Genomic DNA, 27,982 nt, shown 5'->3' on the forward strand with positions numbered 1-27,982 from the left:
GTGTGTGTGTGTGTGTGTGTGTGTGTGTGTGTGTGTGTGTGTTTGTGTGCATGACCAGATGGGCTTCTTTATTGTCAGTCTGCGACAAAAGACAAAATCAAATGCACATATTCGTACGATAATTTGCTTTGGCAGTTTGCCAGCAGTAGCTTGAGCTTTGCACAACAGGGGGTAAAATGCTGAATCATGGAAATGATCTCAGGCTAAACGTTCTCATCCCTAAGCAACGGCGAGTTTATTGCGGCTCTGCGTAGCTTCTTTTCAACAAACTTTTATCAATGGAAAATGAAAAATAGTGCTTTTAATCATGCATTCGGTCATTTACACATTCGTCTATAATAATTCGTTTGTAAAACCTTTGATTATTTCAGTCGCTCATGCCAGCCTTATACTTGCAAATGTCTGTTACTATGGCATTAAGGAAATAAATGACAAAACATTTTCCTATATGTACAGTTTTTATTAAATTATAAAATATGAATTTATCATGTACATTATTTTCACATTAGGTTCCATATTTTTATAGCAATTCAAAATTCTAGAAAATGTCCAACGCAATTATGACCTTGAACCTAGATAGCTAAAATAATGTGATTATGGGATGTACAGTTTCCATGGTGTGGCTTTATCGCCTCTTTCAGCAGCTTCTGTACAAGCTGTATTAAAAGCTAGAGATGGACTTTAATAATCATCGAGAATATTAAGATGTTTACTTTTATTGGGGGAACTAAATATTTCCATTTGTACCAATAAAGTTTATAAAGACATAATACTAATACTGTACTAATAAATGCTAATAAATACATAAATACAATATAAGGCATACATATGAGTATTTATTATTAATCTGTTAAATCAACCTTACTTTCTATAAAAAAAGCTGCCATCAAAGTCCCTGTGTATGAGCTGTACCATTGATCTAAACAGAAAAAAAATTACTGACATGACATTATACATAAGACAGACTCAAGTAAACTTTGTAAAGTTTTTTTTATTGACTCATTTCATCCATAGACATAAAAGCGCTAAACCTTGTATATAAGAAGGAATGAGTGGTACAGATTGAAAAGTTAAGCTGATGAGAGAGGGATTTCACCCGACAGCAGTTAAGTCACTGGACACACCGATGCAAATAATGCAGCCGAACCAGAAAACACACTCACCTTCAACAACATACGTTGACACGTACAGACGACTTGTACATCCTACAGTTCCTTCCTGCATTTTGCTTTCAACTTTATCCCAAATGAATTCTTTTTCAACTGTAAACATATTTAAAAATTCATCCCGTCTCAGAGGGATCGCAAGATCTCTCCACACGGTGTGTCACTGAAATCTACCTTTTGCCCTTTTTTGAAAGCCCTGAAGCTGAACTCTTTAATAGTTTACATTGTTGAATCTTTATTTGTGTGCACTTTGAATCAGGGCCCACATCAAAAAAAAAATTAAAACGGGTTCAACAGGATTCAACTAGTACAGGAACATTTAGTAGTATTTAGCTCAGAAATGGATGTAAGTAAATGTAAAGTATCAATGCACACGTTTATAGAATCTTAGAGGACAACTTCATGGAAATAGAGCATTTTTTTTTTTTTTTTACAAATATGGCAGTACAATCTTTTCAGAACAATGACCATTTCTAGTTCCGGATGAATTCAGAGTATAAAGTTGGCGATTGTTTTGCAATTCCTCGAATTCCTAGAGCGTGTGCACCTCATTGAACTTGCTGCCACATGCCTCATCGATAGGGTACAATAAAAACAAGGTTGTCCAAGTGAAACTGAGACAGTTCAGACATTTTTCGTCAAAATGTCCACCTGCATCTACAGTACATGAGCACAGACAAGAATTCGGACATTTTTTGCAAAAATCCTTTTTACTGTCTGAAATAGAACAAAGACAGCGATTAGAGAACGTCACACTGCAGTCTCTTCATGGCTTGTAATACATAGTATTCACAAAAATATAAACCTGGACCTTCAATAATGGTTGAGTAAGAAATAAAACTCAACAGGGCTTGCTAGTATATAAAAAATAAATCAATAAAAAACATTATACTACAGCAATTTGCCTACAGTTATAATGCAATGTCTGTAATTACACCTAATTTTGTGTCATATTCGCAAGACGAGTCACGTCATAGCAGCAATACGGCATGGATAAAACACGTTTCCGTCACCAGCTTCTGTTTATTTGATATTTATCTTAAAGCCAAACTGCACAGCTTGCTGTGTTGTCCTGAAGACTTTCTTATGGTTGAAAACATCCTGAAGACTTTTTTTTTGTTTCTGATACAGAGCGTCCATCATACAAGTCCATCCAAATGAGTCGCTGCTATTAAACGGGTAACATATTAAAACAAGCACACTAATATAAACCAGTGATTTCAGTTGTACCCTTAAACTACTGTCTGAACTCCTGTTGTTTCTAATGGACCAATCAGAATTGAGAATTCAGTATGTCCTTTGTAAAAAATTACAATATTATTTGGTATTAGCTCATTGTTTTATTGTTGTTTTTTTCCTGTATACAGCTACAGGATCCATTTATTCATAAAGTTCAAAAACTGAGGGAAATGTTATAATAATTATAAAGATGTGAATGTAATCAAAATGGATTAACACACCTTAAACAAACCACAAAACAACATGTCCTGCTGTTACATGTGTTGTTTACGAGAGTATTGTAGCAACAATTTGCCGTTGAGAATGTGCACTTGGAGACCTTGCAAAGTGGCCATGTGATCAAATTGGGTCATAATGCAGCATGCTGTTTGGAGAGTCAAATGTAATAAGTGAAGTAAGTGACTGATAAAAAACGTATTCCTTACAACCTCCAAGATGTGACTCATGCCGCAGTCCAGTCCAGTCCAGTCACATCCGCCATCTTCCGTTCTTCATCAGGAGCGACTGCGGTCTTCGTGAGTTCCCACCAAAATCTTGCTGTACAGTTTCTGTTGCTCTTCTTTAAAGGTGTCCTTCACTTTGCTGCGCTTTAAGCCACCGTCCCTAAAGGCATGGTTAAGGAATGGAGAGAGTGTATAAATAAATATATCGAAATGTGGTTCGGGGTGTGAGATTAGCTGTTTATTGTGCCAGGTCCATTTATTGTTTGTGATTGTATATACAGTAAGTGAAATATTTATTTATTTATTTCAAACTCATTATGTTGATTTAAGATTGTTGACATCACAGAATTAACCTTTACCATTGAAACCTCTTCACCACCATGGGATAGACAAAAGAGTTGGACAAGTGGACAAGTTTTTTAGACCTGCACAAGGCTGGAATTGGCTACAAGACGATCAGATTGTTGCCTTGACTGTATGTTTTGGGTCATTGTCATACTGAAAGACCCATCCACCACCTATCTTCACTGTTCTGGCTGAGGCCAGGATGTTCTCATCCAAGATTCTACACTGCATGGCCCAGTTCATGTGGTAAAGTCTTCCTGTACCCTTAGAAGAAAAACAGCCACAAAGCAATATGTTTCCTCCTCTATGTTTGACAGTGGGGATGATGTTCTTGGGGTCATATTCAGCATTTCTCTTCCTCTAAACACGGCGAGTCGAGTTGATGCCAAGAGCTAAATTTTGGTCTCATCTGACCACATCACATCATTTGGTCTGTTTATTTGCGTTTTTGCGGAGAGAGACATTTGTGTGTTACCAATGGTTTTCTTGGTGACTGTGGTCCCAGCTCCGTTGAGATCATTAACAAGCTCCTCACGTGCAATTCTGGGGAGATCCCTCACCTTTCCCAGAATCATCCTTACCCAATGAGGTGAGATTTTGCATGGAGCCCCAGAGCGAAGGCTTATCTTGTATTTTTGTAATTATCGTGCCAACAGTGGTCACTTTCCCACCAAGCTTCTTGCTGATGGTCTTATAGCCCATTGTAGCCTTGTGCAGGTCTACAATCTTGTCCTTGACATCCTTCGACAACTCTTTGGTCTCGCCCATGGTGGTGGGGAAAGGACAGGACTAATTTGGGTGTGTGGGATTCAGAATTCTTGCTGGTTGGTAGGAGATCAAATACTTATTTTACTCGATCAAATACAAATTAATTTATATATCAAAATCTAGTGAAACATCTTCCCAGAATAGTGCAGGTTATTATAACAAGAAATAGGGAACAAATAGAGTGGGACATAAAAAAACACATACCAATCTTATGGTCATGTGTCCACAAAATTTTGTCCCTATAATGCATACTGGGCTCATTGCATTTAATTGCACAAATGCCAACCTTAACATAGAAATATAAAGTTCTAAGTCCAGGAAGAAAACCACTTCCCTTTTTTTTTTTTTGTTGAAATTATCGTGAAAGATTTCACCATTTAAACATTAAATATATAAAAGGTCTCATGACGTTTAATTTGCAATGCAAAAACATTCTATCTACAATTGCAGGTTTTTAAATAATGTATTCATAAAGCAATGAATATTTCTAAATCTATACTTTTTGTGTACATACTGTGTATAACAGCGCAATACATTTATCTATCTATCTATCTATCTATCTATCTATCTATCTATCTATCTATCTATCTATCTATCTATCTATCCATCCATCCATCCATCCATCCATCCATCCATCCTACCAATCCATCCATCCATCCATCCTACCCATCCATCCATCCATTCATCCATCCATCCATCCATCCATCCATCCACCCTACCCATCCATCCATCCATCCATCCATCCTTCCATCCATCCATCCAATTATCCATCCATCCATCCTGCTTAATTTGCTCATCATTTACCACATAATCCATAGTCATAATCTCCATTTTACCAGTAAGTGTTTTTCGTCAAAATTCAGATTTCGGAGTCTAGTGCACACTCACCACAGCAGGTCCACCAAGCCACCCTGTCTGGCGATCGCCGCTTTAACTCGGTTAGCAAACTGCACTGCATCCTCATCCTCCTGTCAATACAAACCCACAAGGCGAGTTTAAAGTCATTTATAAGATGTCGAGTGTTCAGGCTTGTTTGTGTGACAGTTTTGAAAAAAAGAGAACTTCTATTTGCTTTCACAGCGGTCTACACTATGCTTACTGGTGAGTTGTTGCTGGAATAAGAGTATCTGTCATAATTAAGCTTTTCCTCAGTTGTTGCCAGACTGGTCAGGGTGACAGGAGTTCACTGGCTTTCTAATGTCTAAAAATATTTTCCACTGAATGACACTACTTATCTTCTCATCTCATTTTAGGAAAACAGAAACAAGTGTCTAATAACATTCTATATAAAGAATACATTCCACAAAAGGGAAAGTTACACTCGTACTAGACGGATAATTCCTCCATGAACAGATCAACATACCTTATTTTATCTACTTTTTTCCCACGCTTTGAACCCCGTGGCTTAAACAACAAAGCGGCTAATGTATGGATTTTTTCTGGGTTTCCTGGGTTTTCCTGGGTTTTCCTGGGTTTCAAAAACCTGAGCCCCATAACATTAGACCAATGAAATTGCCGAAGGGGTTCAAGTGAATCCTAAATATGGATGATGTTCCTCTGACGTTTGACCTGCCGCTCACTCGGACTGTCAACAGGAAATGCGAATCATTCGTCACGCTGAAAACAACCGGGCATGAAAAAACACACTTCACCTGTGTTCTGAGCTGCACGGAATCGAGAGAAAAGCTTCACCGATGGTGATTTTTAAACGCACGACGATGCCAAAAGAAAAACGTCCCGAGAGAAATAGTTGTGAAAGGAAGGAGGAAGACAGTGAACAATGACTTTCTTGGTAGGCTACTGTTTAGATACAAGCCGTGTTACAGACACTGTCTTTCGTTAAAGCCTGTGTAAAGTTCATTAGTTTCAGTGTAGACACGCGGCTTATAGACAGGTGCGGCGTATTTATGTTCAAAATAAAAATCTTTGTCAAATTCAGTGGGTGCGGCTTATATTTGGGTGCGCTTAATAGTCCGGAAATTACGGTAATTCGTTTTATTGTTAAAGAATAATAAAGACCAACCCATTAACAAAACACACCGAATTTAATGCACATGGACATTAAGGCCATCAGGTTCTTTTTTTTTCTCTTTTTCTTTTAATCTCTGTGTTTATTGTTCTTTTAATGCAATGCCAGCATCAGTGGCTTTTTCATGTCAGGATCAACGTACTGTAGGTATAACGGGACATGATGGCAGTTTACACAGTGTTGACTGTGGCAAAATTCGGTAGTCCTTCATTTTAATACTCAGTAAATATTCCAGTATTTTCTTTTGTAATACAATTCTGAAAACTCTGACAAACAGTATGTATTTTCTGAGTAGAAAAGCTGTCTTGTGTTTTTAAGAGTACTGCAGTCCAATAATATATGTTTGATGGTCACATGTACGTTTTGCAGTCATCACATTTTGGGGGTTCATCTCCATTTACACGAAAGCCTGGAGTCTGGAGGGTCGAATACGGCATTTTGTATATATGATCTGTCCGTGTCTGGATTCAAAATGGAAGTTGAAGATTTGTCTAGTTGGGTCGATTTGATGTTATCTGTGCACTGGTCCCATACTGTTTACCACTTTCTTGAGTTTTTTTATTGGCTTAAAGTCTGATTGCTGGATTTTACAGTCTGTGATTCTCATTTTGACGGCTTCCTGGCAGCAATGTATGCCTGTTCATTGTCATACAAACCCATGTGGCTTCGTACGCAGCAAAAAAGGATGTTATCATTTTGACTCTGTAGGGAGTCCACTTTAAGTAGGATGCTGGCAATTATGGAATGTTCAGTCTTTGGGATTCAAGTGTTTGTAGGGAAAATTTTGAGTCTGTGCAGATTTTTAAATGCTGTAATCGAGTGCTCTTTCTCTGCTCCAGAGATAGGAGAATGGCACAAGCCTCAGCTGAGAAAATTGACCTTTGCCCAATAATACAGATACCATGTTGGCAAAGGTATAAAGTTCGGAATGTGATTAGGTTTATCCAATCATTTTATATTGAATGCGCATGCGCTTGGTTAGTTAAATTGTATGTCTATCGGTATGGCGAAGTGTACTGTGAGGAAGCATAAATTTAGTTTAGTTTAGTTTCTGAGTTTCTGTCATTTTCTGACTCTGTCTTTTATTTAGGCTGTCATAGCTAATCTTGTTGGTGCCCCTACTGGCAATCTGTTTAATTACACTGCACAAAGTCTGTACTATTATACAATAATAAGGGCACTTAATGATCCCAAAATTCATGTTTTTCGACACGTTAAAGTCACTAGGACAGTGGAGAGTTTGAGAGTTTTTCAGTTGAATGGCAAAATGTTTTTGCCTTAATACATTTAACAGAGATTTTTATTTTATTTTAAAAGAAGTGGTTATGGAAAAGACTATTAAAAGTTGCTATAATGTAAGTGATACCAGTGACTAACACGTTTTTGCAGATGTTCCACAGCATTAAAAGCACCTAGAAATAGATAAAAGGTGTGACATTCTGTTTGTTAAATTAGATTGTGAAGATCACATTGAGGTAAGTGCACATTTTAAACATGCTGTTTTAAGAGAATAATTAATTTTAGGATGAGAACAAGAGGCCACGTAGCACCAACCTGTTAATGATTATTTTTCAATATCAGCACACACCAATATCTACAACTAATAAACCAAATAATTAGGGGACCTGCTCTTCTTCTCCTGGACAAAGTGGGGGTGGCAGCTTTAATTTAGTACTGAGCACATATCACATAAACTGTAGGAAATGTATGGAAAATTGTGTAAAGAAATCACAGTCTATCATAATCTATCATAAACTGTCTGTTGCAATGGTGTAATTCAATTATTTATTTCTTGTTGCTTATGTTTAGATTAGTGACACAGGAACCATTAAAAAAGTGCCATTTTGAATGTACTCGTCCCATAAGACTACATATTCACTGTTAAGTAGAGAAGTCAAGTCAAGTCAAATCAAGTCAAGTCAAGTTTATTTCTATAGCGCTTTTCACAACAGACATTGTCTCAAAGCAGCTTTACAGAATTTTAAGAGTTAAGGTGAATGGTGTGCATTTATCCCTGATGAGCAGCCATGGCAACTGTGGCAAGGAAAAACTCCCTTGAATGTTATGAGGAAGAAACCTTGAGAGGAACCAGACTCAAAAAGGGAACCCATCCTCATTTGGGTGACATCAAGAGTGTGATTATAGTCTTTAAACAATATAGAACACTGGAGAGTGAGAACTAACATGAGCACTGGAATGTAAGATTATGAGTAATGTTCTTTCTTCAGTCTTTTACAGTCATTTGTGGTTATAAAACTAGGAGCTACTGAGCACCCACAGAGTGCTCTATATACAGAAGTTGTTGTGTATGAGTTAAAATGATGAGTAAAATTCTTATAGTTGGAAAAAATGTATGGTATTATCAACAAGAAGGCTTTTTATTTATTTTTAACTGTAAAAACCAAACTTTTAACATATGTAAATAGTGTTACATCTCACTGATGTCACATTCATGTTGGCGGTGGTTGGGGGTTGCCATTACTTTCTCTTTAATTTTCATTGATATGCCTCCTCTAAGCACCAGAGCTCACAGAAAACTTCTTAAACAATAAAGGTATTCGTATGCATTTAGCTGGGAATTAGAGTTTTTGTAATCCAATGGAATTATATTAGCGACAGAATACCCCCAATAAGTGCCAAATCATATTGTAATACATAGTTTCCTTTGGGTCTCAATGTTAAGGAGCTCAATGACAAGTGAAGAAAACTAAATCATTGGAAATCTTTTTCCATTACGATATTCAAAGTGAAATGAATTTGGCTGCTGTGGTTGTCTATTTGCTTATGCTTTCTGTGTGCCGATTTGAAGAAGCATTAGCACCTGTGGACTCATTTGCATAGTCACATGCAAAGCCGGACCTCAGCTTCCAATCTGTGGCAGACTGAGTCGGGATCCATGGTCAGATTTGAGTACCGAAAGAATGAATGCAAACAGAAGGTTTGCCATGCAAGTTAGTGCGTCCTAAATCTGTGTGTGTATGTGCATGTGTGTGTGTGTGTGTGTGTGTGTATGGGTTGCTGCTCACCTGTCGCTTCATGGGGGGGAGGTACCACACGCTGCAGACAATGGCCCAGCTGCTCATCATGTGCAGGAGATAATTCACCATGCCAAACTTGCTGCTGTTCCAGAAAGCGTCACCGAAACGAGGGTCATACTGCACAAAACAACATAATAAGTAATATAATTGAGTGCCCCTGTGCACAAAGCTAGCTCCATGAATATATAGTTTATATGGGTTGGAGTGGAAGATCTTAAGTGGCCTGCTATAGAGCTCTGACCTCAACCCTGTTGAACACCTTTGGGATAAACTGGAACACTGACTGCACCGAAGACCTCCTCACCCTACACCAGTATGTGACTTTACTAACACCCTTGAGGCTGAATGAGCACAAATATCCATAAGCTCATCAAAATTGAGTTAAACAGCTTCCCAGAAGAGTGGAGGTTATTATAATGCAGACTAAATGTCGAATGGGATGTTAAAAAATCACATACTGGTGTCCACAATCTTATAGTGTAACTCTTTACAAGCTGGGTCAGATGACTGCAGATGACATGTATTATTATATTAATAAAACTATATACTGTTTCATACATCTGCAAGCTGCTGAGGTACAGACCTTGATAGCCACTGGGTAGATTGTTGAAGCGATTTCGAAGCTTCCCTTCTTAAACATCATCACAGACGTGTTGTTAATGCAGGTACCTACCAACAAAGTCCAACAAACACACATGAGTCAATCCAAACCGCAAATATCTCCATTAAAGCGCATAAAAAGGCGTCCCTGAAAATGTATTTTTAATTCTGCAAGTTCCGCAAATTCTGCAAATTCATACTCTCACCTTCAGGAAAGATGAGGATGGGGAGTTTGCTCTTGTCCTCGACATGATTGCTCAACCTGCAATGAAATGCTAAGAATTTACATCTATTAAGAACGTCCCTTAAACCATAGAGAAGATGGTATTTAGGTACCACGATTGAAGCAGCAGTGTCATAGTGACAGTTCTTTCACATAGTTTAAAAGAAACACTGTGAGGAGAAAGAGATACAGTAAATAAATGTAGGATTTAAACTTGTCAGAGAGGCATTTGTTTTGTTTTGGTTTACACAATGTACAAATAAAAAATAATCAGATCTGCATTTTTGAAGTGAACTTGGGCTTGATGAAATGCACAAGCACTTAACCCTTTAGTTACTGTAGGACTGAGTTACTGTAATACTGAGATACTGTAGCCATTAGGTGCTGTAACACTGAGGTACTGTAGCACTGAGGTAGAGCAACACTGCGGCACTTTAGCACTGAGGTAGAGCAACACTGAGGCACTTTAGCACTGAGGTAGAGCAACACTGAGGCACTTTAGCACTGAGGTACTGTAACACTGAGGCACTGTAGCACAGAGGTACCGCAACACTGATTCTGTGTGAGTACAGTACTGCAACACTGATGTATTGTAGCTTTAACGTACCGCAACACTGATATACTGCAGCACTGAGGTACTGCAACTCTGATGCTGCGGTGGTACAGTACTGTACCACTGATGTATTATGGCACTGAGGTACTGCAACAATGAGGTACTGCAACACTGATTGTACTCTAGCTCTAAGGTACTGCAACATTGATATACTGTAGCACTGAGGTACTGCAACACTGATGCTGTGGTTGTACAGTACTTTCAATCTGCACATAAGTGCCACAATGCCCACAGTGTGCTTTATTGCCACAGTGTGTAATTGTCAAAATGTGTCAGTGTCGAAGAGTCCACTTGGTGTTACACACTTGGCAGTTCAGAATGTTGAATGTTCCATTGTGAACACAATGTTTGCACTAGTACACTATAGAGGCAGCCGTTGTGCTGCAGTATCACCTTTTTGCCACGAGATGGCGGTCTTTGACTTCAGAGCGTTCAAACCAGATGTGTGGACAAGCCTTCACCATGGACCTCTGAATAACTCCCATCAGACCTCCATGGATCTGCCCCACCTATGACACAGAGACTACTGTATTACTCCATCTGAGAATTGCACCATTAACACAACTTTTGCAAGCAAGCATGTATGGACTTTAAAACACACAGACACACACACACACACAGACTCACTCACCATTGCATAACATCCGTCACTGGCTAGTATGAGGACATCGATAGGTGACGTGTGGTTTGCTACGCAGATACCTCCGTTCTTAGGCTTATTCTCACTAAATGATGCACACAGACACACGCAATCAAACACACACACACACACACACACACACACACACACACACACACACACACACACAGTAAGAAACAGTCTGCACTAACAGTTATTTTTCATAGAGATACAGAGTTCGGCACCTGTCCCTATTAAAAAATCTCCATTAAAAATAAAGAGAGCAAGAACAGATTACAGATAACAGGAGAGACATTAGGGAAAAAACCAACAAAGTGTCCCAGAGAACATCAAGATTCAAGTAAACGATACGAAGGCTGCACAGGCGCTCTTAGACGTCTCTCAATGTATTCTTTAATTAAAAAAAAAAAATCTGTCTGAAGGTGGTGTCTGACAGAGACAGCGCAGCAGAATTCCTCTCATAGCTTTCATGCTAGCACAAGCTTCAAAACAGTTCATTTATCTTCCCTATGCAGCAGTTCCTATGGAACTGTTTTAGCATGTGCCAGATTTCAATTATAGCTACAGTGTGTAAACAAACAAAAAGGTTAATTGAGGAAATGATTTAGTCAAATGTACAGTATTATACTGGATATAGTGTGCCTGAGCTGCTGCTGATTCTGTATCCTGTCAGGGTCAGCGATGGTGAGAAATCTGTGTTTATGAGTCACACGTTACGGCAGTCTAACGTCACACTTCAACTTTAGACATAAAAAAGTCCAGCATGATGGTGACAGAGAGGATCCACAGAGTCAGAATGCAAGAGAGTGTCAGTGAGTAAAATAACCCTAACCCCTAACACTTACAATAGCCAGCTAGTGACTGGCTTTTTTTTTAACTAGCCATTTTACTTTTTTCTTTGACCTTTTAATCCAAATGTATGTAGCATGTATTACTAGCATGTGGCTAGTAACTGATATGAATGAATTTTTTATGTTGTGATAATATTATTAAGAGAACCATTAAGCCAATATCTAGGGAGCTATCTGACAATTTCTTCAACAGGACAGACAGGATGAAAGAAAATCCATAAATCAGAGGGCTGGAATCGAATCCGAGTCAACAAAAGCATCCGCTGCTGCCTGGAGCCTAATTTCATCCAAGCAACACAATCAATTTGAATAAAAAACACGCATGCTAATCAAATTAGATTTGACCTAGAGGCTGAGCTGGACAAGTGAGTAAACATGTCATAACTGTTAAAGAAGTGGCCATGAAAAAATTATATATTATAAGAATTATATATATATATATATATATATATATATATATATATATATATATATATATATATATATATATATATATACATACAGTATATTAAATACTATAAACAGACTCGTGTAAACTTACGTGTGATGAAAAGTGATGATTGCAGTCAATGCTCTTACACAAACTCGGTAACACATCAAATGCACTTTTTCGCTGAGCAAATTCTTCATCCTGCACAACCACATTACACCTTATTGTTAACAAACAGATGTGAGCATATGAAACTTTAATCGTTACCAAGAATAGAAACATTATTATTATTATTATTTAAATTATTATTATCCGTCATTAATAAACTATTTGTTGTAAAATTTGTTGTTATTCTTTATTCTTACCTCCCACTGGGCAGAAATCCGACTAGGGTGGTGAGGACGACCAGCAAGGTCACGCCTGTGATGGCGAGCGTCAACCTGAAAATCCATTAAATCAGATATAAGCATTAAGTATTCCAAATACTCTATAAAGATAAAAGTTTGTAGACACCTGACCATAAGATTTGTATGTGCTTTTTGAACATCCAATTCCACATTTAATCCAACATTTTGACTGGTGGATGCACCAGAAATATTGGATGTTTAGGCAGTAGTAGAGGATCGAAGAGAGCATGGTGAACTCAATTCATACTTGGTTATAGATAATAATTTCAGTTATTTAATACTGTAACAGCAGTCAAAGTCATACAAACGAAATATATAGCACAAGCTTTTTATACTTTAGCTTGCTACAGTACATAGCTCAGCACTTCTGTCCTGTAGCTACAGTATCAGTTACTGGTTACTACATTATTCTATATAAAGGTGCTTGTTAAGCAAGAGAGGTCCGAAACCACTAAATGTTTCTTGTGACCTCACAAACTAAGCACGTTTTTCACAAAAAAGCAGGCCTAATACTAATAATAGTAATAATAAACTCAAAATAATCCAAATCAAACATTGGGGGAGGAGCTAACCAGTAAATCACCCCAGCGAAAAAAACTCTGAAGTGGAGTATCTTAATATAAAGGGATCCAAAAGATACTCCAGCCAATAGAGTGCATATAATAGAATGTAGGTTAAGGTCATGGGCCAGGCAGCTTCCAGTCTCACTGAAGCCTCACGCAGCCCTGAGGAGCGGCAGAATTAGCCCGGAGTTAAATTCGTCAAAGTGCAAAAAGCTCCAGGGGGAATCGAAGGAAATGTGTGTGTGAGGAGGGGTGGCGGGTTTTACTTCAGCTACATGTTTCTTTCTGATACTGAATTAACTGAGTTTATACTCATAAATCCTGCTTGTTTTTTATATTATATTAACATGTATTTTCATTTACATAGTGATTCTAAAAATGGGTCTAAAACATCCAAATGTACATTTGTCTTTCATCAACTGGGGCGAGTGAAAATGCTACAGTCTGCAGAAGAAACAAATCTCCTCGTGATTTGTATTTCGATTATGAAAATGATAGAATGAAGCTTCTCGCTCATAAAAATGACACAACCTGATCCGTGTAAGATTTAATATTCAACCATCTTTGGGATTATTGCCCTGGACTACAATTCCATTACATGACTAGGTCACATATTATCTTAAGACTCAAGCTTCATCTCATGCTTACGCTCAGGCTCAGGTTCAAGCTCATTCTCAATCTAATGCTCAGGCTCAGGTCAGGCTCAGATTTACACTCAGGCTCACACTTCGGTTTGGGATTGCTTTTCTTTATGATTGAATTTATATTTGTAGTTATTTTGTGTTTTGTTTGTACTGTTTGTGTTATTAGTTTGTGCAGTACAAATATATTCTGCACTTGCATCCACCTTTGCTTTAATTCCACAGAGTTATAGGAGTCCCAGATCATTATGTTTATCAGGATTCTTCTGTCTACACAGCCTACACTGCTGAAACACACGCAGCATGCTTACTAAGGGTGTAACATCATGACCTAATATATTGTCATGGGACAGCAGGTCTTGTGAAAATAGCCAATTGCAGCTGTATTCTAAAACTTACACCACCCAAGGCAATGACAGTGTTTGAATACCAAAACAACTTGTCACAACTTGAGACAACACGTGACACATCACGTCACAGTCCTGGCTTTGACCTCACAACTTCCAGCTCTAGATTTATTAGTAAGATTGATTTTATAAATTATTGTTTTTAAATCTATATGTCAGCTTTTCTATTAGGAAGGCTTCAAATTTGGTTCACAATTAGCAGTTTTCCACATTGTGAGATGTCAAATATTCAGTTTTCTGAAGCTTAATGCTTTCTTTAGGATTTTTGTGAATTATTATTTGTGTTTTTTATGTTGGTATTGGTGTTGGTGGTAGTTGAGGTGGTTTTTATTGCTGTTGTTATTACTGTGCTGTTCCTGCATCACACCTGAGAGGTAGCAGGATGCAGTAGCGGATGATCAGGCCAAGTCCCCAGAGCGCCGTGAGACGCGTGCTGATGTGTCTAAAGTTGTAGTTGCTGCGCGTCAGCAGGTTCCATGACTCCAGCTCCTCGGCTGTGAAGCGTTTCGTCACCTCGTCATCCACGATGCTCTCGATGCCGCGCCGGCAGAAATAGAAGACGTCGGACACTGCGAACTCCGAGGTGGAAGGGGAAGAACCTGTGGGTGAGGAGGAGAAGGAGGAGGAGGAGGAGGAGGAAGAGGAGGAGCCTGTGGGCGAGGAGGAGAAGGAGAAGGAAGAGGAGGAGGAGTCATTCAGGTCCCGGCTGCTGCCCACACGACGGATTTCTTTAAACTCCTGCTCCAGAGAAGTGGGCTCTTTAGCTATTATGCCTGAAAAAGAAACATATTTCATCAAAATGAGAAAAAAACATCAGAAGGACGCTTCTTTTAATCTCTTGTTTTGACTTAGACAAAGTCTTCCATTTTGCATATATCAGCTATTAAAGTTGACTGAATCCTGAAGAACAAATCATTAATTAAAAGCTGGCATGATGTTTATAAGCTACATGTCCATGGGATGATATCAAATAAAAACAATACAGGGGCCTAAAGCAGAGCCTTGTGGGACACCCTGTTGTATATACCATACCATGATGCTAGATAGTTTGGCTATATCAATTACCCCTTGGCGTGAATAAGTGTGTGTATGTGTGTGTGTGTGTGTGTGTGTGTGTGTGTGTGTGTGTGTGTGTGTGTGGTGCCTTGTAATAGACTAGTATCCCATTATTAGTGTATTCCTGTGTATTTGCTTAATGGGTTCCAGGGATAGACTTTGGATCCACCCTGACTCTAAAACAGGGTATAACAGAGTGCTTCCTGATAATGATTCAATTTCCCCAAAATCAATTATTGATAAACTCAAAAAATGCACTTATAATATTCCCAATATTTTAATTTTGGGAATGAGTTTTTAGCCAAAAATCTAATAAATAATATCATTTATAATTATAATATAAATATATAATAATATAACTATTTAAAAAGATTTTCTTCTGTATAAAGTATTTCCAGCTTTCTTCAGCACTTTTTGTCATATCAAGACTTAAAGGCTGCTTGAAACACCTCATGTAACCTGTACAAACCCTGAACAAATATGTCTAAACAATCAGGCTATGAACTAGCTCAAATAAAGTTCAACAATCAAACTTGCAAGTGCTAGTTCGCTAAGAATCACAAGTGTGATCGAAAAGTCGTGAATTCTTATCCCAGCACTGCTAAGCTGCCACTGCTTGGCCCTTGAGCAAGAGACTTAACCCTCAACTGTTACATAGTTATATAGTATAAGCTCTCCTGAGATAACTGTAAATTGCTCAGGATATCAATGTACCTACAGACTTCGAATTCACCTCACCTCCTATTCTGGTGTTTCTAATACAAAAGCAGCTGTTTTCATTCCTACTAAAACCCTGCAGACGTGATGGATTTGTGTTCAGTGCATTAAGCCCACAGTCGTGAGTACACATCAACTCATCCATCTAAGTGTACAAACTTCAGACACCAGTCAAGAGACAACACCAAAACAAACACAACTCATGCAAGCAGATTAGCACGCAGACCTACGGGCAGGCGGCGTGGAGACGAGCACAGCTAGAGACGTGACAAAATACACAAACTGTAAAAAAACGAATACAAAAAAACCCTTACCATTCGTATAGGGTTTGTACACAAGGTGATTTTTTTCCTTGGCTCCTCTTTCGATCCGCATTGTGGCCCACTGGGGGAAGAAAAAAAACAAAACACATCAAACTGGTGCTGTTTGCAAAAGTACCAGCGCATACGATTGTGGAAAATGTATAGGAATGAATATTTTTATATATGAAAACCTGTTTTGCATTGAACAATAATTTGATTAAATTATGTTAATGAATTAAATACACTATATGAACAAAAGTACTGAGACACCTAACTGTCCCAGCCACATGTGGTTCTTTCCCAAACTGTTATTGCAAAGCTGAAGGCAAAGATATGTACAGGGGGTCCTAAGGGGATGCAGTTGCATGAAATTTTCCATTTATTTGAACTAGGAGACCCAAACCTGACAAAGAGTGAAAGATCTCCTCCTATAGAGCTCTGACCTCAACCCTACTGAGCACCTTTGAGATGAACTGGAATGTTGACTGCACCCCAGGCTTCCTCACCTCACCTGCATCAGTACCTGACTATACTAACGCCCTTGTGGCTGAATGAGCACAAATCTTTGTGGAAAATCTTCCCAGAATAGTGGAGGGAAATATAAGAGCAAATAGGAATGTGGAATGTGATGCTCAAAAAGCACATACCATACTTATGACCAGGTGTTTACAAACTTTTGGCAGTATAGTCTATATGCTATAGGACAATCTTTAAACCTTTACAATGTTTAAAAATGCATATCAAGGATCAAACAATGCTTTATCTGTACACGTAAAATGTTTTTCTAAAAAATCTACATACAAATGTAATGCTGTGCTAAAAATTCTGGTCTGAATAAGCCATTCAAGACAAATATAGAATAGGTTTGTTATCAAAAAACGTACGTGTATCAACCCATGGGGTCCTGAATGTTACTCTGAAACGTAGCACCTACCTATCATTGTTGCAGACCCAGTACATGCCTTTCATGGGAAACGGTAATCCCTAATGCCTCAATGGGATAAAGCGACTTTGCTCATCCACACTGCCAAACAAATGTTCAAGAATGTTCTGAGGAACGTGACAAACAGCTCATGGTGTTGACTTGGCCTCAAAATCTCAATCCAATCGAGCATCTGTGGGATGTGCTGGACAAACAACAGTCCGATCTGCGGAGGCCCCACCTCACAAACGTACAAGACTTAAAGGATCTGCTTGCTTACGACTTGGTCGCAGATACACCAGAGCACCTTCAGAGGACTTGTGGAGTCTATACCTCGACAGGCCAAAGCTGGTTTGGTGGCACAAGGAGGACCAACACAATATTAGGCAAGTGTTTAAAGGTTATGGCTGATTGGCATGTGTATCTATGTGTGTGTGGGGGTTTGTGTGTGTGTGTATATATATATATATATATATATATATATATATATATATATATATATATATATATATACACACACATATGTTGCTCCATGTATCATGGTATGATTTGACAGGAGGACAAACAGTGTGAGATGATCTCTTTAGAGTGCTGTATTCGAGAAGTGAAATTCTAAACGCTGTGTTCAAGGAGGCAGCCATTCTAATAACTGGTCACTGAAGCATGTGCTATGCAGAGCAGGAAAAAGAATGAATCATGCTACAAAAGTGTTGCTTTCCTTCCTTTTTTTGTTTTTTCCTCTGTTCAAAGTGAACCCTTTTGTTTGGAACAAACCTTGGTCTGATGTTCCTCTGTTCCAGACGAGACAGGCAGAAGAGACTTGCATAAGCATTTGTGTAAGGACACGGGTGCTTGCGCAAGAGACTGGAAAAAGTGGGTGTCGAAAGGGGTGTGGGTGTGTGTGTGTGTGTGTGTGTGTGTGTGTGTGTGTGTGTGTGTGTGTGAGGGAGGGAGAGAGAACGAGAAATCCCAAGCCTGTTAAAATGATCAGTAGCATTAGAAGAGAGGCCCCTCTTGTCCTATTCCTGTTCTACCCATTCCATCTTTCTGGGGTTTTTTTCTACTTCTTTTTTACATCTCACCATCTGTCTATGCAAATGGAGATAACTTTTAGAACTTTTTAGAACTTATTATAGGCTAATAACTCTAATGCCAACCAACCAACTAGTCCCTATTTAGCAGGTAGCATCTCTCAATGACAAATTATTGTTCAGCAAATTATAAACAAATTAAAATTATTACAGCAAATGAAATTACTATATACAAATCAACCAAGACATGCATTTTACTCCTTCATTTTTACACTTCCATGACTTTAACAACTATAGAAGTGAACTAACACTACAATGTCTCCGAATTACATATTCATAATGATTTCTTAAGCAACAGGATGTACTGTTTTGTAATTCCTCAGGGATGGAAAAATGCAATTGCTTGTCTGAGAACATTTGTGGGTACGGACTGTCTGTTAAAGGTTTTGGAATGACGCAACAGAAAAGCATTTGCCATATCATTTGTAGCTGGTGATGCTTAATCCTGAGCAGTGGCTGTGGATAATAAGTGTTCAGGATGGTATTACTCATACTGTAAATCAGAGTCCTACTCTAGGGCATCAAATCCTGCATTCCTCTATGTCCTAAATCAGCAGCAGTTCTAAAATGGTTATAGCAATGGTTTTTATATGTCTCAGAAAATTAGCACACCAGAAAAAAACCCAACAGATGCATAAAACAAACAAGCGGAGTGGCTGGAACCACTGTGTCTCTCCAAATATACGAGAATCTGCTGATACATTTCAGTAGTCAGTAGGTGACTATCAGGTGTTCTCCAAATGATCTCTAGAAAATTTCATGATGAGCAATGATGTAAATTCCAACTAATAAGGACAACATTTAAAGACTTTCATTCTCTAGATATAGAATATACCAAACCGGATTCCATTTCGGTTTCATCTGCATATGAAATAAACGAATTTCATAATTCTAACAAAAAATGTTGGTTGATAACCTCCAAAAACCCCTACCACAACTCCCCACTGTTCCTCATTAATCACTAACCTGTGGTAGTTTTCCCATCATTCATTCCCTTATCAAAAACATAACTACCCATTTTCCTGGGAGCTCTCAACACTTACCTCGAACACCTTGAGCAGTGCATTCATGTATAGACGCCGGATGCCAAAGGACAGGCCGAATATCGCCGGCACAACAATGAACACCAGCAACAGAGTGAACCACACAGTGAACGAGATGCCCAGCAACATGCACAGCAAGTTGTCAAAAGGAGACACAAACGGACCCATTTCTGCAAAAACTTGTTCAAAAATCCTTCTGGTTCTTCTTTAAAAAAGTAAAAAAAAGAGCAACAGATCTAAGGCAGTCCAGGGAGTTGGACCATCCATGCCATGTTCAGTCTAAAATAAGAGTAATGGCTAAGGATAGAGGTGTGTAACTGTGCCCTCTTCTTCAGCTATGTCGTCTTAGCTTCTGCTATCACCAAAAATAGCCTCCAGTGTCCACAAGGGGTTCGTCTTGTAATCACAAGCTACCATTTCTTGCAAATTGTATCGCACCTCTTTCGTTGTGTAGCACCTCCCACGATAAAAGGTCATTCATGATTCGTTGATGGGAACAGAACTTCGGGAAACTTTAATTGTCTTTAAAAAAGAACGGCTTCGTATCCAGTCTTTTATCTTCTTCTACCTGAAAATGACAATTCATCTCATTACACAGTCATAAATAACATGTAATATAATAAATCTGAAAGACTGTACCTCAATTAAATACATATTATTATTATTACGTTTTTGTAAATCTGCATGTATTCCAACAATTTCCAAACTCAAATCTCAAAGATATTTTTTGGTCAAAATGTACAAATATGTGTATGGAAATTTTTTTCCATAAAACAATATGTATGCAGATTTTTCAGCTTTGAATAAAGTTTGAAGGCTAAAGCCAATACATTCCAATTATATGCTTCAGTTGTGTCCAGATCCAAAATGTTTGTCATTGATTGTGGGTTTTGGTGAAACTTTGGGAAATTGTCACATTTACATTTTCAGAAAGTCCATATAAATCTAGTTCAATATACTTGCACCAATGCTTGGCGATATCACTTCAAAACAAACGTTTCCAAACAAGCATGGTCATTTCTAATTTTCACACTGAAGTGGAAGTAAATAATTATTTGAAAAAAACTTACAGCTTTCCAGTACAAACCCACAGTTTGGGAGATGAAACCTAAAGTCTGTAAACCTGCCAAATAGTCTGTACATTTGGGGTATATTAGGATGGCACTATTTGAAAGTATGAACCAAAAGTATGATCTCCTATTAAGGAGAAAGTTAAAGGGGGAAGTGAAGCCCTCGGTGGAAGTGAGAGGGTTAATTTCTCAGTGTCTCTGGGGAATCTGAACAAGGAGTTGTTTGAGTGTGTTTCCTCCCACAGTACGGGTGTAGGAGAAGATCTGCTGCACTAACATAAATCTGGCATTAGTGCTGCTGATCCACAGAGCTCATATTGTGATACACAGGCTGCTGCATGTGGACAAACACATGAATATCTATGCGTTGTCTGACAAGTAAAACTAGGACAATTGTCACCCACAAATTGTATATTCTCAGCTTTTGGTTAGCTGGCTCTCATGAAGTAGCCATTGTTACCAACTTTGTGCTTTTGTCCTTAGATTTGTAGGCTTTATAGACCTCTTCAGCAATGACATTTTGAAAAAGCCTACTGACAGTTTTTGTGACTTTTTGCACATATTAGCAGTCTATACGACTCTTTAATTTATTTACATTTACATTTATGGCATTTAGCAGACGCCCTTTTCCAGAGCGAACTACAAAAGTGCTTTGAGTCTCTAGCAATGAATAAATCTACACTGGAATGCTGGATTACAAACTTGAGCATTATAGTTTTCTCAGACCCTTCACTTATTAACATTTATCCCAAATGGCCAACCACAGGTCATCGTTTTTCAAACAACCAATCACAGAACACCATTGCTTTTTCATTGCTTACCAATTACAGACCAACTTTCTTCCTAATGCCTAATCACAAATACCCTGGTTTTTAATGGCCACAGCTCATTCTGGTCCTCAAAGACTAACCACAGACCAACACTGTGCCTAATGACCAATCACAGATCACCATTTTCCTGCAACAATCAGATCACAACTGTTCCATGTACAAATATTTTTGTCTTTCTTGTGGATACTGATTATTAAAAATCAAATGCTTAAAAATCTGATCTGAAATAAAACGTTGCATTTATATAACATAGAAGAAGTTCCCAGTTCAGCGGTTTGTCCACTTTCCCAGTCTTTACATTGTGATTCCTGGTTTCTTGATATAAACAAAGAGAATAAACAGCGGGCAGGACTGGTGAATAATCAGCAGTTTAGAACCATAGACAATCATAAACATTCTGTCTTTCCCAGCCTCACTCAAGGATCACAGCCCCTCTAATTTACATGTATTAATCTGGCAAGAACTTTCATTCTATTGAGATAAGCAGATGATGTTCAAGGAACCAATCATTGCCGATGGGTTTCGAACTTCCAACACTTCCTTCCAGTGTTTTTTTTTTTTTTTTAAATCTTTCTCAAGGTTCACATCCCCTCTAGTTTTACATTTATTTGTTTGTCGAAAACAAACAATGGTTAAGGATCCAAACAGTGCCACTGGGTTTTGATCTCAGCCTTTCCTTAGGATTACAACCTTTCTAACTAACGTATTCATTTGGCAAAAAATTTAATCCTATTGAGCTCAGCAGATGATGATCAAGAGATCCAACAGTGGCACTGAGATTTGAACCTCCAACGCTGCCTTTCAGCATATTTCCCAGCATCTCTCAAGGTTTATAACCCCTCTAATGTACTTGATATACAATAACTTGAATACAGTTTAAGTTGACTGAGCTGAGCAGATGATGGTCAAGGAAACCTACAGTGCCAATGGGTTTCGAACCCCCAACACTGCCTTTCAGAGTCTTTCTCGAGACTCACAACCCCACTAATTTGACATTTATTAATTTGTCAAGAACTTTATACAGCTTAGCAGATGATGGGCAAGGAACCTAAGAGTGCCACTGGGTTTCTATTCACTGTAATGCACAATGTGAGCTATTTTTCAGTTTATGCACTTTAATCACATTAAAGCACAGTGTAGTTGAGCAACTGTTCCTGTTAAATTTGCAGATTATTCAGATCATATCTTAGTTCCTCTTAGATCATAAGTATTACTGTAGTTACCGTTAATCAGATTATAACCCTTTTTAATAGCAGTGTATGTGATGTGATGTGACATAAACATGTCCTAGATTCAGATTGCATTGTAATAATGTGTTATATACTCACCCAGGTGTCTAAAACACGACTGTCAAAAAATAAATGGCTGTCGCTCAGTTCTGTCCATATCTCTATTCCGCTGGACATGCCCACCGGTTCCACTCATTCTTTCCCATCCGTATTTAGATAAACAACGCCTCCTGGATCCTGACTGGCTAAAATCGAGGGGCGTCCTGCAATATGATTGGTTAAAAATAAAACCGTCCAATTGAAAAACAGTTCAGGAGCAGGATGTTGGACGCGTGGATCTAAATATGAAAACTGGTGTAATATTGTCCTCTAGTCGTGAATAGTGGAACTGTCCAGCTGTTATATTATACAGAAACCATCTCAGCAATTCCAATGGTTTCCACTACAAACTACCATGCTACCCATTAAACCCATTACCAAATGATGTTCATTACATAGTGTGTTAAATATTTAATATCAAACCAAAAAAAAGATAGTTGAAACATTTTGGATAATGTCCTAATGGAGTCCATGTTAACACCAGTAGAGACCCACAGGGACCATTACAGATTCAATTCATATAAAACAGTTGATAAGGTTTTATGAGGGGAAGCGGATGCTCAGTGGATAAGATGTAATTCTTATCGGAAGGTTATGGGTTCTTATCCCAGCACCACAAAGCTGCCCCTGCTGGGTCCTTGAGCAAGACCCTTAACTCTCAATTGCTCAGCTGTATAACTGAGATAAATATAAGTCCCTCTGGATAAGACCACTGCCAAATGCCATAAATGTAAATGTAGGATTTTTTTTCTTTTCAGCAGGTTTTTGAGAAGCTTTTCTACTCACCATGGTTGTAAAGAGTTACTATAGCCTTCCTGTCATTGTTAATTAGTCTGGGCTTTTTATTAATTAATTATAAATTAGGTATAGATAGATAGATAGATAGATAGATAGATAGATAGATAGATAGATAGATAGATAGATAGATAGATAGATAGATAGATAGATAGATAGATAGATAGATAGATAGATAGATTGGTTGATTGACTAATTATCTCTTTCTTGATTTAACTCTGAAATCCTGTTATCAAATAATCTGGCAAGCAAATGAAATAGAAACTAGAATTTGTTTACAAAAAAGATTTTATGTTGTAACCTATTTGAGGTTTTTTTACAGACTATATTTTGTAAACCACCTACAACTGTTACAATAGTTTTCAATGTCAGGCAAAGGAGATTGGGCTTCCCATACTAAACAGTGGTTTCTCTCAAGGTATCTACAACCATGCTAGAACTTAGATAGTTATTTCAGCAGGAATTAAAACCTGCCCTGGACAACTACCCTGCAGAAGCATTATAAAAGATACACATTATTCTGTGGCTAAGTACCCTAGCCCCTTTCTTCTTAGCAGTCTTGGTAGAAGTGATCTGAAGCAAGTTGTTTTGAATCACAGCTAGACTATAAACAGTGCAACATAGAGAAAATTGTAAATTTATGAACATTGTAACTGGCAGGTGAATAAAGACACCATGTGTCCTGATTGAATGAATGTTGGTGCTACATATTGTTGTGGTTTTTTCTTTAGACACCAAAATGCCAATAAGACCACAGTTTCCCATGAATATACGGACTATACAAATGACTATAAAATAAATTGTAATCAACCACATCGGTAGTCATTAAAGAATAATAATTGGTAATCACCTATTTAAATAGACATAAAGTATTAGGAAGAATCAATCAATTACATATAAATGTAAAAAAATCTGCTCACCTCCATCTCCTAAATGGTCTGAACAAACCAAAATTGCAAAGTTGCACTTCAAATACAGCTCACCTACACAAAGAAAATGCTAGAACCTTCCTATTTGACTTGTCCAAGATTAGCTTTAAACCCTACAGCTCAGGGTTCAATCTCAACAGGTGGTGCTTATACTAGATCTATAAGCTCTTTGAAGGTCAAGAATGAGGTCAGTGTTGGCCTTTAACAAGGAGAGTCAGACGTTTAAACCACGTTTGATGTCACTCAGATGTCTGTGGGATCTGAGATCAGATTGCATTTTTTGAATAATCACTTAGTTTGGCCAGATAATAAAAGAATACTGATCTGTGGTCAGTTCTTCATGGAGGTAGATCAAAAAAAGGTTGACAGCGGAGGCAGGGTTTGGGGTGGGAGATTTTATTATGATTGGCTGTGATGGAGTTAACAAAGGAGTGTTCAGGGTTCCCAGAATATAAATACTTCACACAGTAACCCTCAGTGTATACCAGCGAAGATAAAATACACTTGGTTAGAAATGTATTCACTTGGCTCCTTTAAAGCGGTAAGAGCAAAAGTTTACATTTTGCTAACAGATTTTTGTATATTTGTACAAATTTACAGTTGCTTTGAATGAACACTGGCAAGGTGATAGAATAGTATTTAACTTTACCTTTAAACCTTGGCTTCTTTTTAAATTGTATGACTTATGTAAATTGTGTAAGAACATATTGGATAATAACTGTAAAGTACTGTATATTATATAAGCATGTGGTGTTCCAAAAGCAGTCAATTTCTACTATGTTTTTTTGTCATCCAGTTCATTCTAAATGTTTAAGTTCATGTGGCATGATTTTTTTCATGTTTCACTTTCCATGGACTTCATTGGTTCCTATAATCTCATTAATTTGTTTGTTTCTTTTGTAGGTAGACAGGATGTGGATACTTCGAAAAGTCCAAGAGCGTGCCGAGTGCCTTCCATTGGAGATAAGCCAACTTGTGGGTAAAAACAAAGATGAGATCTCAGCCAAGGCGAACCTTCTCAACAAGCTCCACAGCAATGTCCTGACACCAGATAAAATTCCCGACTTCTTCTTGCCACCCAGGCTGAGCAGGTGCTCTCTAGTTGCAGTTGAGGGCATCGTTTCACACTGTCTTAGTGAAACTGATGCTAACTGCAAAAAAACCCAACCAGTTTTTCAAACAAATTCTGGCACAAGCACTACAGTGTTGAAGACAGATAAAAACAACAACACCAGGGTGGTGACGAGAGGCCAAATAAAGCCAATTCCGTTTTCACTTAAAAATTACGAGTCTGGTTTTTTTGAGAGTCCAAACACTCGGCGCAAGGAATCATTGTTTCACTCTGCACAGTCCAGCTACACACTTGAGAGGGTGGCCCACAGGCCAAATCTGCCTTCTATAACGCTGCTTAAAGTGGGCAGCATGGAGAGTGACACCAGTTCTTCTGCTGACTCCTCCCCTCACAACTCACCACTCCCGATCAGGAGCAAACATGAGACACGTTTATCTTCGAAAGAATCTTTTCATAAAGATGATTTACTGCACTCCAAAAACACAATCAAATTCACAAGAGACAGCTATTTTGCTCAGCCTGCTTCTTCAACCTTAGCTCCACCTCTTCAATTCACCTTGGACATGTTACATTGTCAGGAATGCCTCCATAGCGAGCATATCCTACTCCTCCCACGCAGGGGATGCATTCGTCTCTCGGCCTCTCATGCCAGCATGGATGGGGATCTATCCACCATTCGAATTCGTATAATCTCCGTGGAGGACCTGCGTGAACCAGGTGACCTCCGACCACTGAACTGTGGTCTGACTTTGAGTTTAAGTCCAGGAAAGCTGCAGCGGCAGCACAGCGCTATCATCAGGAATTGCCGCAACCCCGTGTTCAACGAGGACTTCTTCTTTACAGAACCAGAAGGAGAAGAGAAAGGGATGAGGAACTTTGCAGTCAGGGTCAAGGTGCTGGAGAAGACCTCTGGTCTGAGAAGGGCTTCAGTCCTTGGGGTTATTGTCAAGCCACTTGCTGAGCTTCTAGCACTCTAGTAGCATTACTAAAAATCTTTCCATCACTATGTAAATGACAATGATATTTGATAATTGGATCATTTTGACCTAAGAGTAGAATGCCATGTTTTTAAAAAAATACCAAACAAGAGTTAGTATTGCTGCCTCACAGTTTCTTGGTCCCAAACTGATACTGAGATTGGGTTAAAAAAACATATTCTCGCGTGTGTGCAATCAAATTCTATAATTGGGTTAAAAAACCATATCCATAGTGTTTTTCCACCATGTGTCCAGTGTTTCATCAGCATGTGGCCTTGACCAGGTAAAAGTGCTTACTGAAACTAAATACAGGTAGTCGTTGACTTACAACCACGATTGGGACCGACAGACCGGTCGTAAGTAGAGTAGAGTAGGCTATATGTACAGTACTGTGAAATTATGCCGGAAGCTGGTACACATTGTCGTACGCCGCGGCTAGCGATTGTGATCGTAAGTTGCATAGGTCGACAACTACCTGTAAATGTCTAAATGAATGAACGAATGAATAAATGAATGAATGATTAACCTCCAATATTTAAGCATGTACTCTTCCATACAGCAAATTTTGCTCGCAATATATTACAAGTAAGACAGATAAGGATAGCATATACAGTATACAGTAATCCCCCGTTTATCGCGGTGGTTACGTTCCAAAACCGCCCGCTATAAACTAAAAAAACCAAACCAAAACCTCTAAAATGCTTTTTTATTAATAAAATGTATTATTTCAACATAAAACTCCATTAAAACAATTCCCTATAAGTTTTTTTGGTCTATCGTGCTAGCAGCAAGAGACCGGGAAAGTGCAATGCAATTCCGCGATAAACCGAGACTTGCATCATGGTAAAGCGGGGGATTACCGTATTTTTTTTAATGGCAAATTTTCACATACGGCAACATTAATCTGGTACATAATCCTAGGACCTTTAATCATAATTAATATCATTATTAGTTTCATTGACTTTGTTTTTCTTGTTGTGTCAAGTATGTTGCGTTTTTGTACTGATGTCTAACGTATTTATTTGTAAAGCGTCATACAGTATTTATTGCGAAGTATCAAAATGAAAACGTGTGCATATCATGTAATCATTTAAGTAAAACAAAGAAAACCATTCAAAACTAGAATGTTTATGTACATATGCAAAGCTTTGAAGAAATATTATGATGTCACAATGTGTTTGAAGAGACTATGCACATTATACTGTTTATGCGTATGTGATTATGACAGATTTGATTGTTTGTGTACATTGAAAATAATGTGTATTTTGTATGTTATGAAGACCATTAAAACATTTTTAGTATTATGACGTGTCTTATGTAGATAGAAAAAGCATGCAAAAATGGATAACCAAAAATGTATGAAGATAATTACAAATTATTTATTGTTTGCTATGAAAGATATGTTCCGAATCAGCAAAATTCAATTTATTTAACAAATAATTTTGAG

The 27,982-nt window shown here is 38.1% G+C and overlaps 2 protein-coding genes across 4 annotated transcripts; one reads left to right on the top strand and one right to left on the bottom strand.

Annotated features, from left to right (window-relative positions):
* Window positions 1-973: 973 nt before the first annotated feature.
* LOC124400147 (glycerol-3-phosphate acyltransferase 4-like) lies at window positions 974-24,598 on the bottom strand. Of its 2 annotated transcripts, XM_046871760.1 has the most exons (14): window positions 24,478-24,598; window positions 22,763-22,926; window positions 19,535-20,102; window positions 16,491-16,560; window positions 14,771-15,176; window positions 12,751-12,825; window positions 12,497-12,586; window positions 11,096-11,189; window positions 10,858-10,973; window positions 9,835-9,890; window positions 9,612-9,697; window positions 9,017-9,145; window positions 4,850-4,929; window positions 974-3,008 (listed from the first exon to the last, which is right to left on the bottom strand). In XM_046871760.1, the coding sequence occupies exons 3-14, from the start codon at window positions 19,700-19,702 to the stop codon at window positions 2,900-2,902; spliced, it is 1,479 nt and encodes a 492-aa protein (XP_046727716.1). In that variant the 5' UTR covers window positions 19,703-20,102; window positions 22,763-22,926; window positions 24,478-24,598; the 3' UTR covers window positions 974-2,899. The 2 variants fall into 2 exon arrangements, with proteins under 2 accessions (XP_046727716.1, XP_046727717.1); XM_046871761.1 differs by lacking the exon at window positions 22,763-22,926 and having other exon boundaries at window positions 24,478-24,590.
* LOC124400148 (C2 calcium-dependent domain-containing protein 4C) lies at window positions 17,145-27,839 on the top strand. 2 transcript variants are annotated; one of them, XM_046871763.1, is made up of 2 exons: window positions 17,145-17,786; window positions 25,390-27,839. In XM_046871763.1, exon 2 carries the CDS (start codon window positions 25,399-25,401, stop codon window positions 26,533-26,535), a length of 1,137 nt encoding a protein of 378 aa, XP_046727719.1. In that variant the 5' UTR covers window positions 17,145-17,786; window positions 25,390-25,398; the 3' UTR covers window positions 26,536-27,839. The 2 variants fall into 2 exon arrangements, with proteins under 2 accessions (XP_046727719.1, XP_046727718.1); XM_046871762.1 differs by lacking the exon at window positions 17,145-17,786 and adding an exon at window positions 24,936-25,027.
* Window positions 27,840-27,982: the final 143 nt, after the last annotated feature.

The sequence above is a fragment of the Silurus meridionalis genome, chromosome 17 (genome assembly GCF_014805685.1).
Source record: "Silurus meridionalis isolate SWU-2019-XX chromosome 17, ASM1480568v1, whole genome shotgun sequence".
Classification (NCBI taxonomy): Eukaryota; Metazoa; Chordata; class Actinopteri; order Siluriformes; family Siluridae; genus Silurus; species Silurus meridionalis.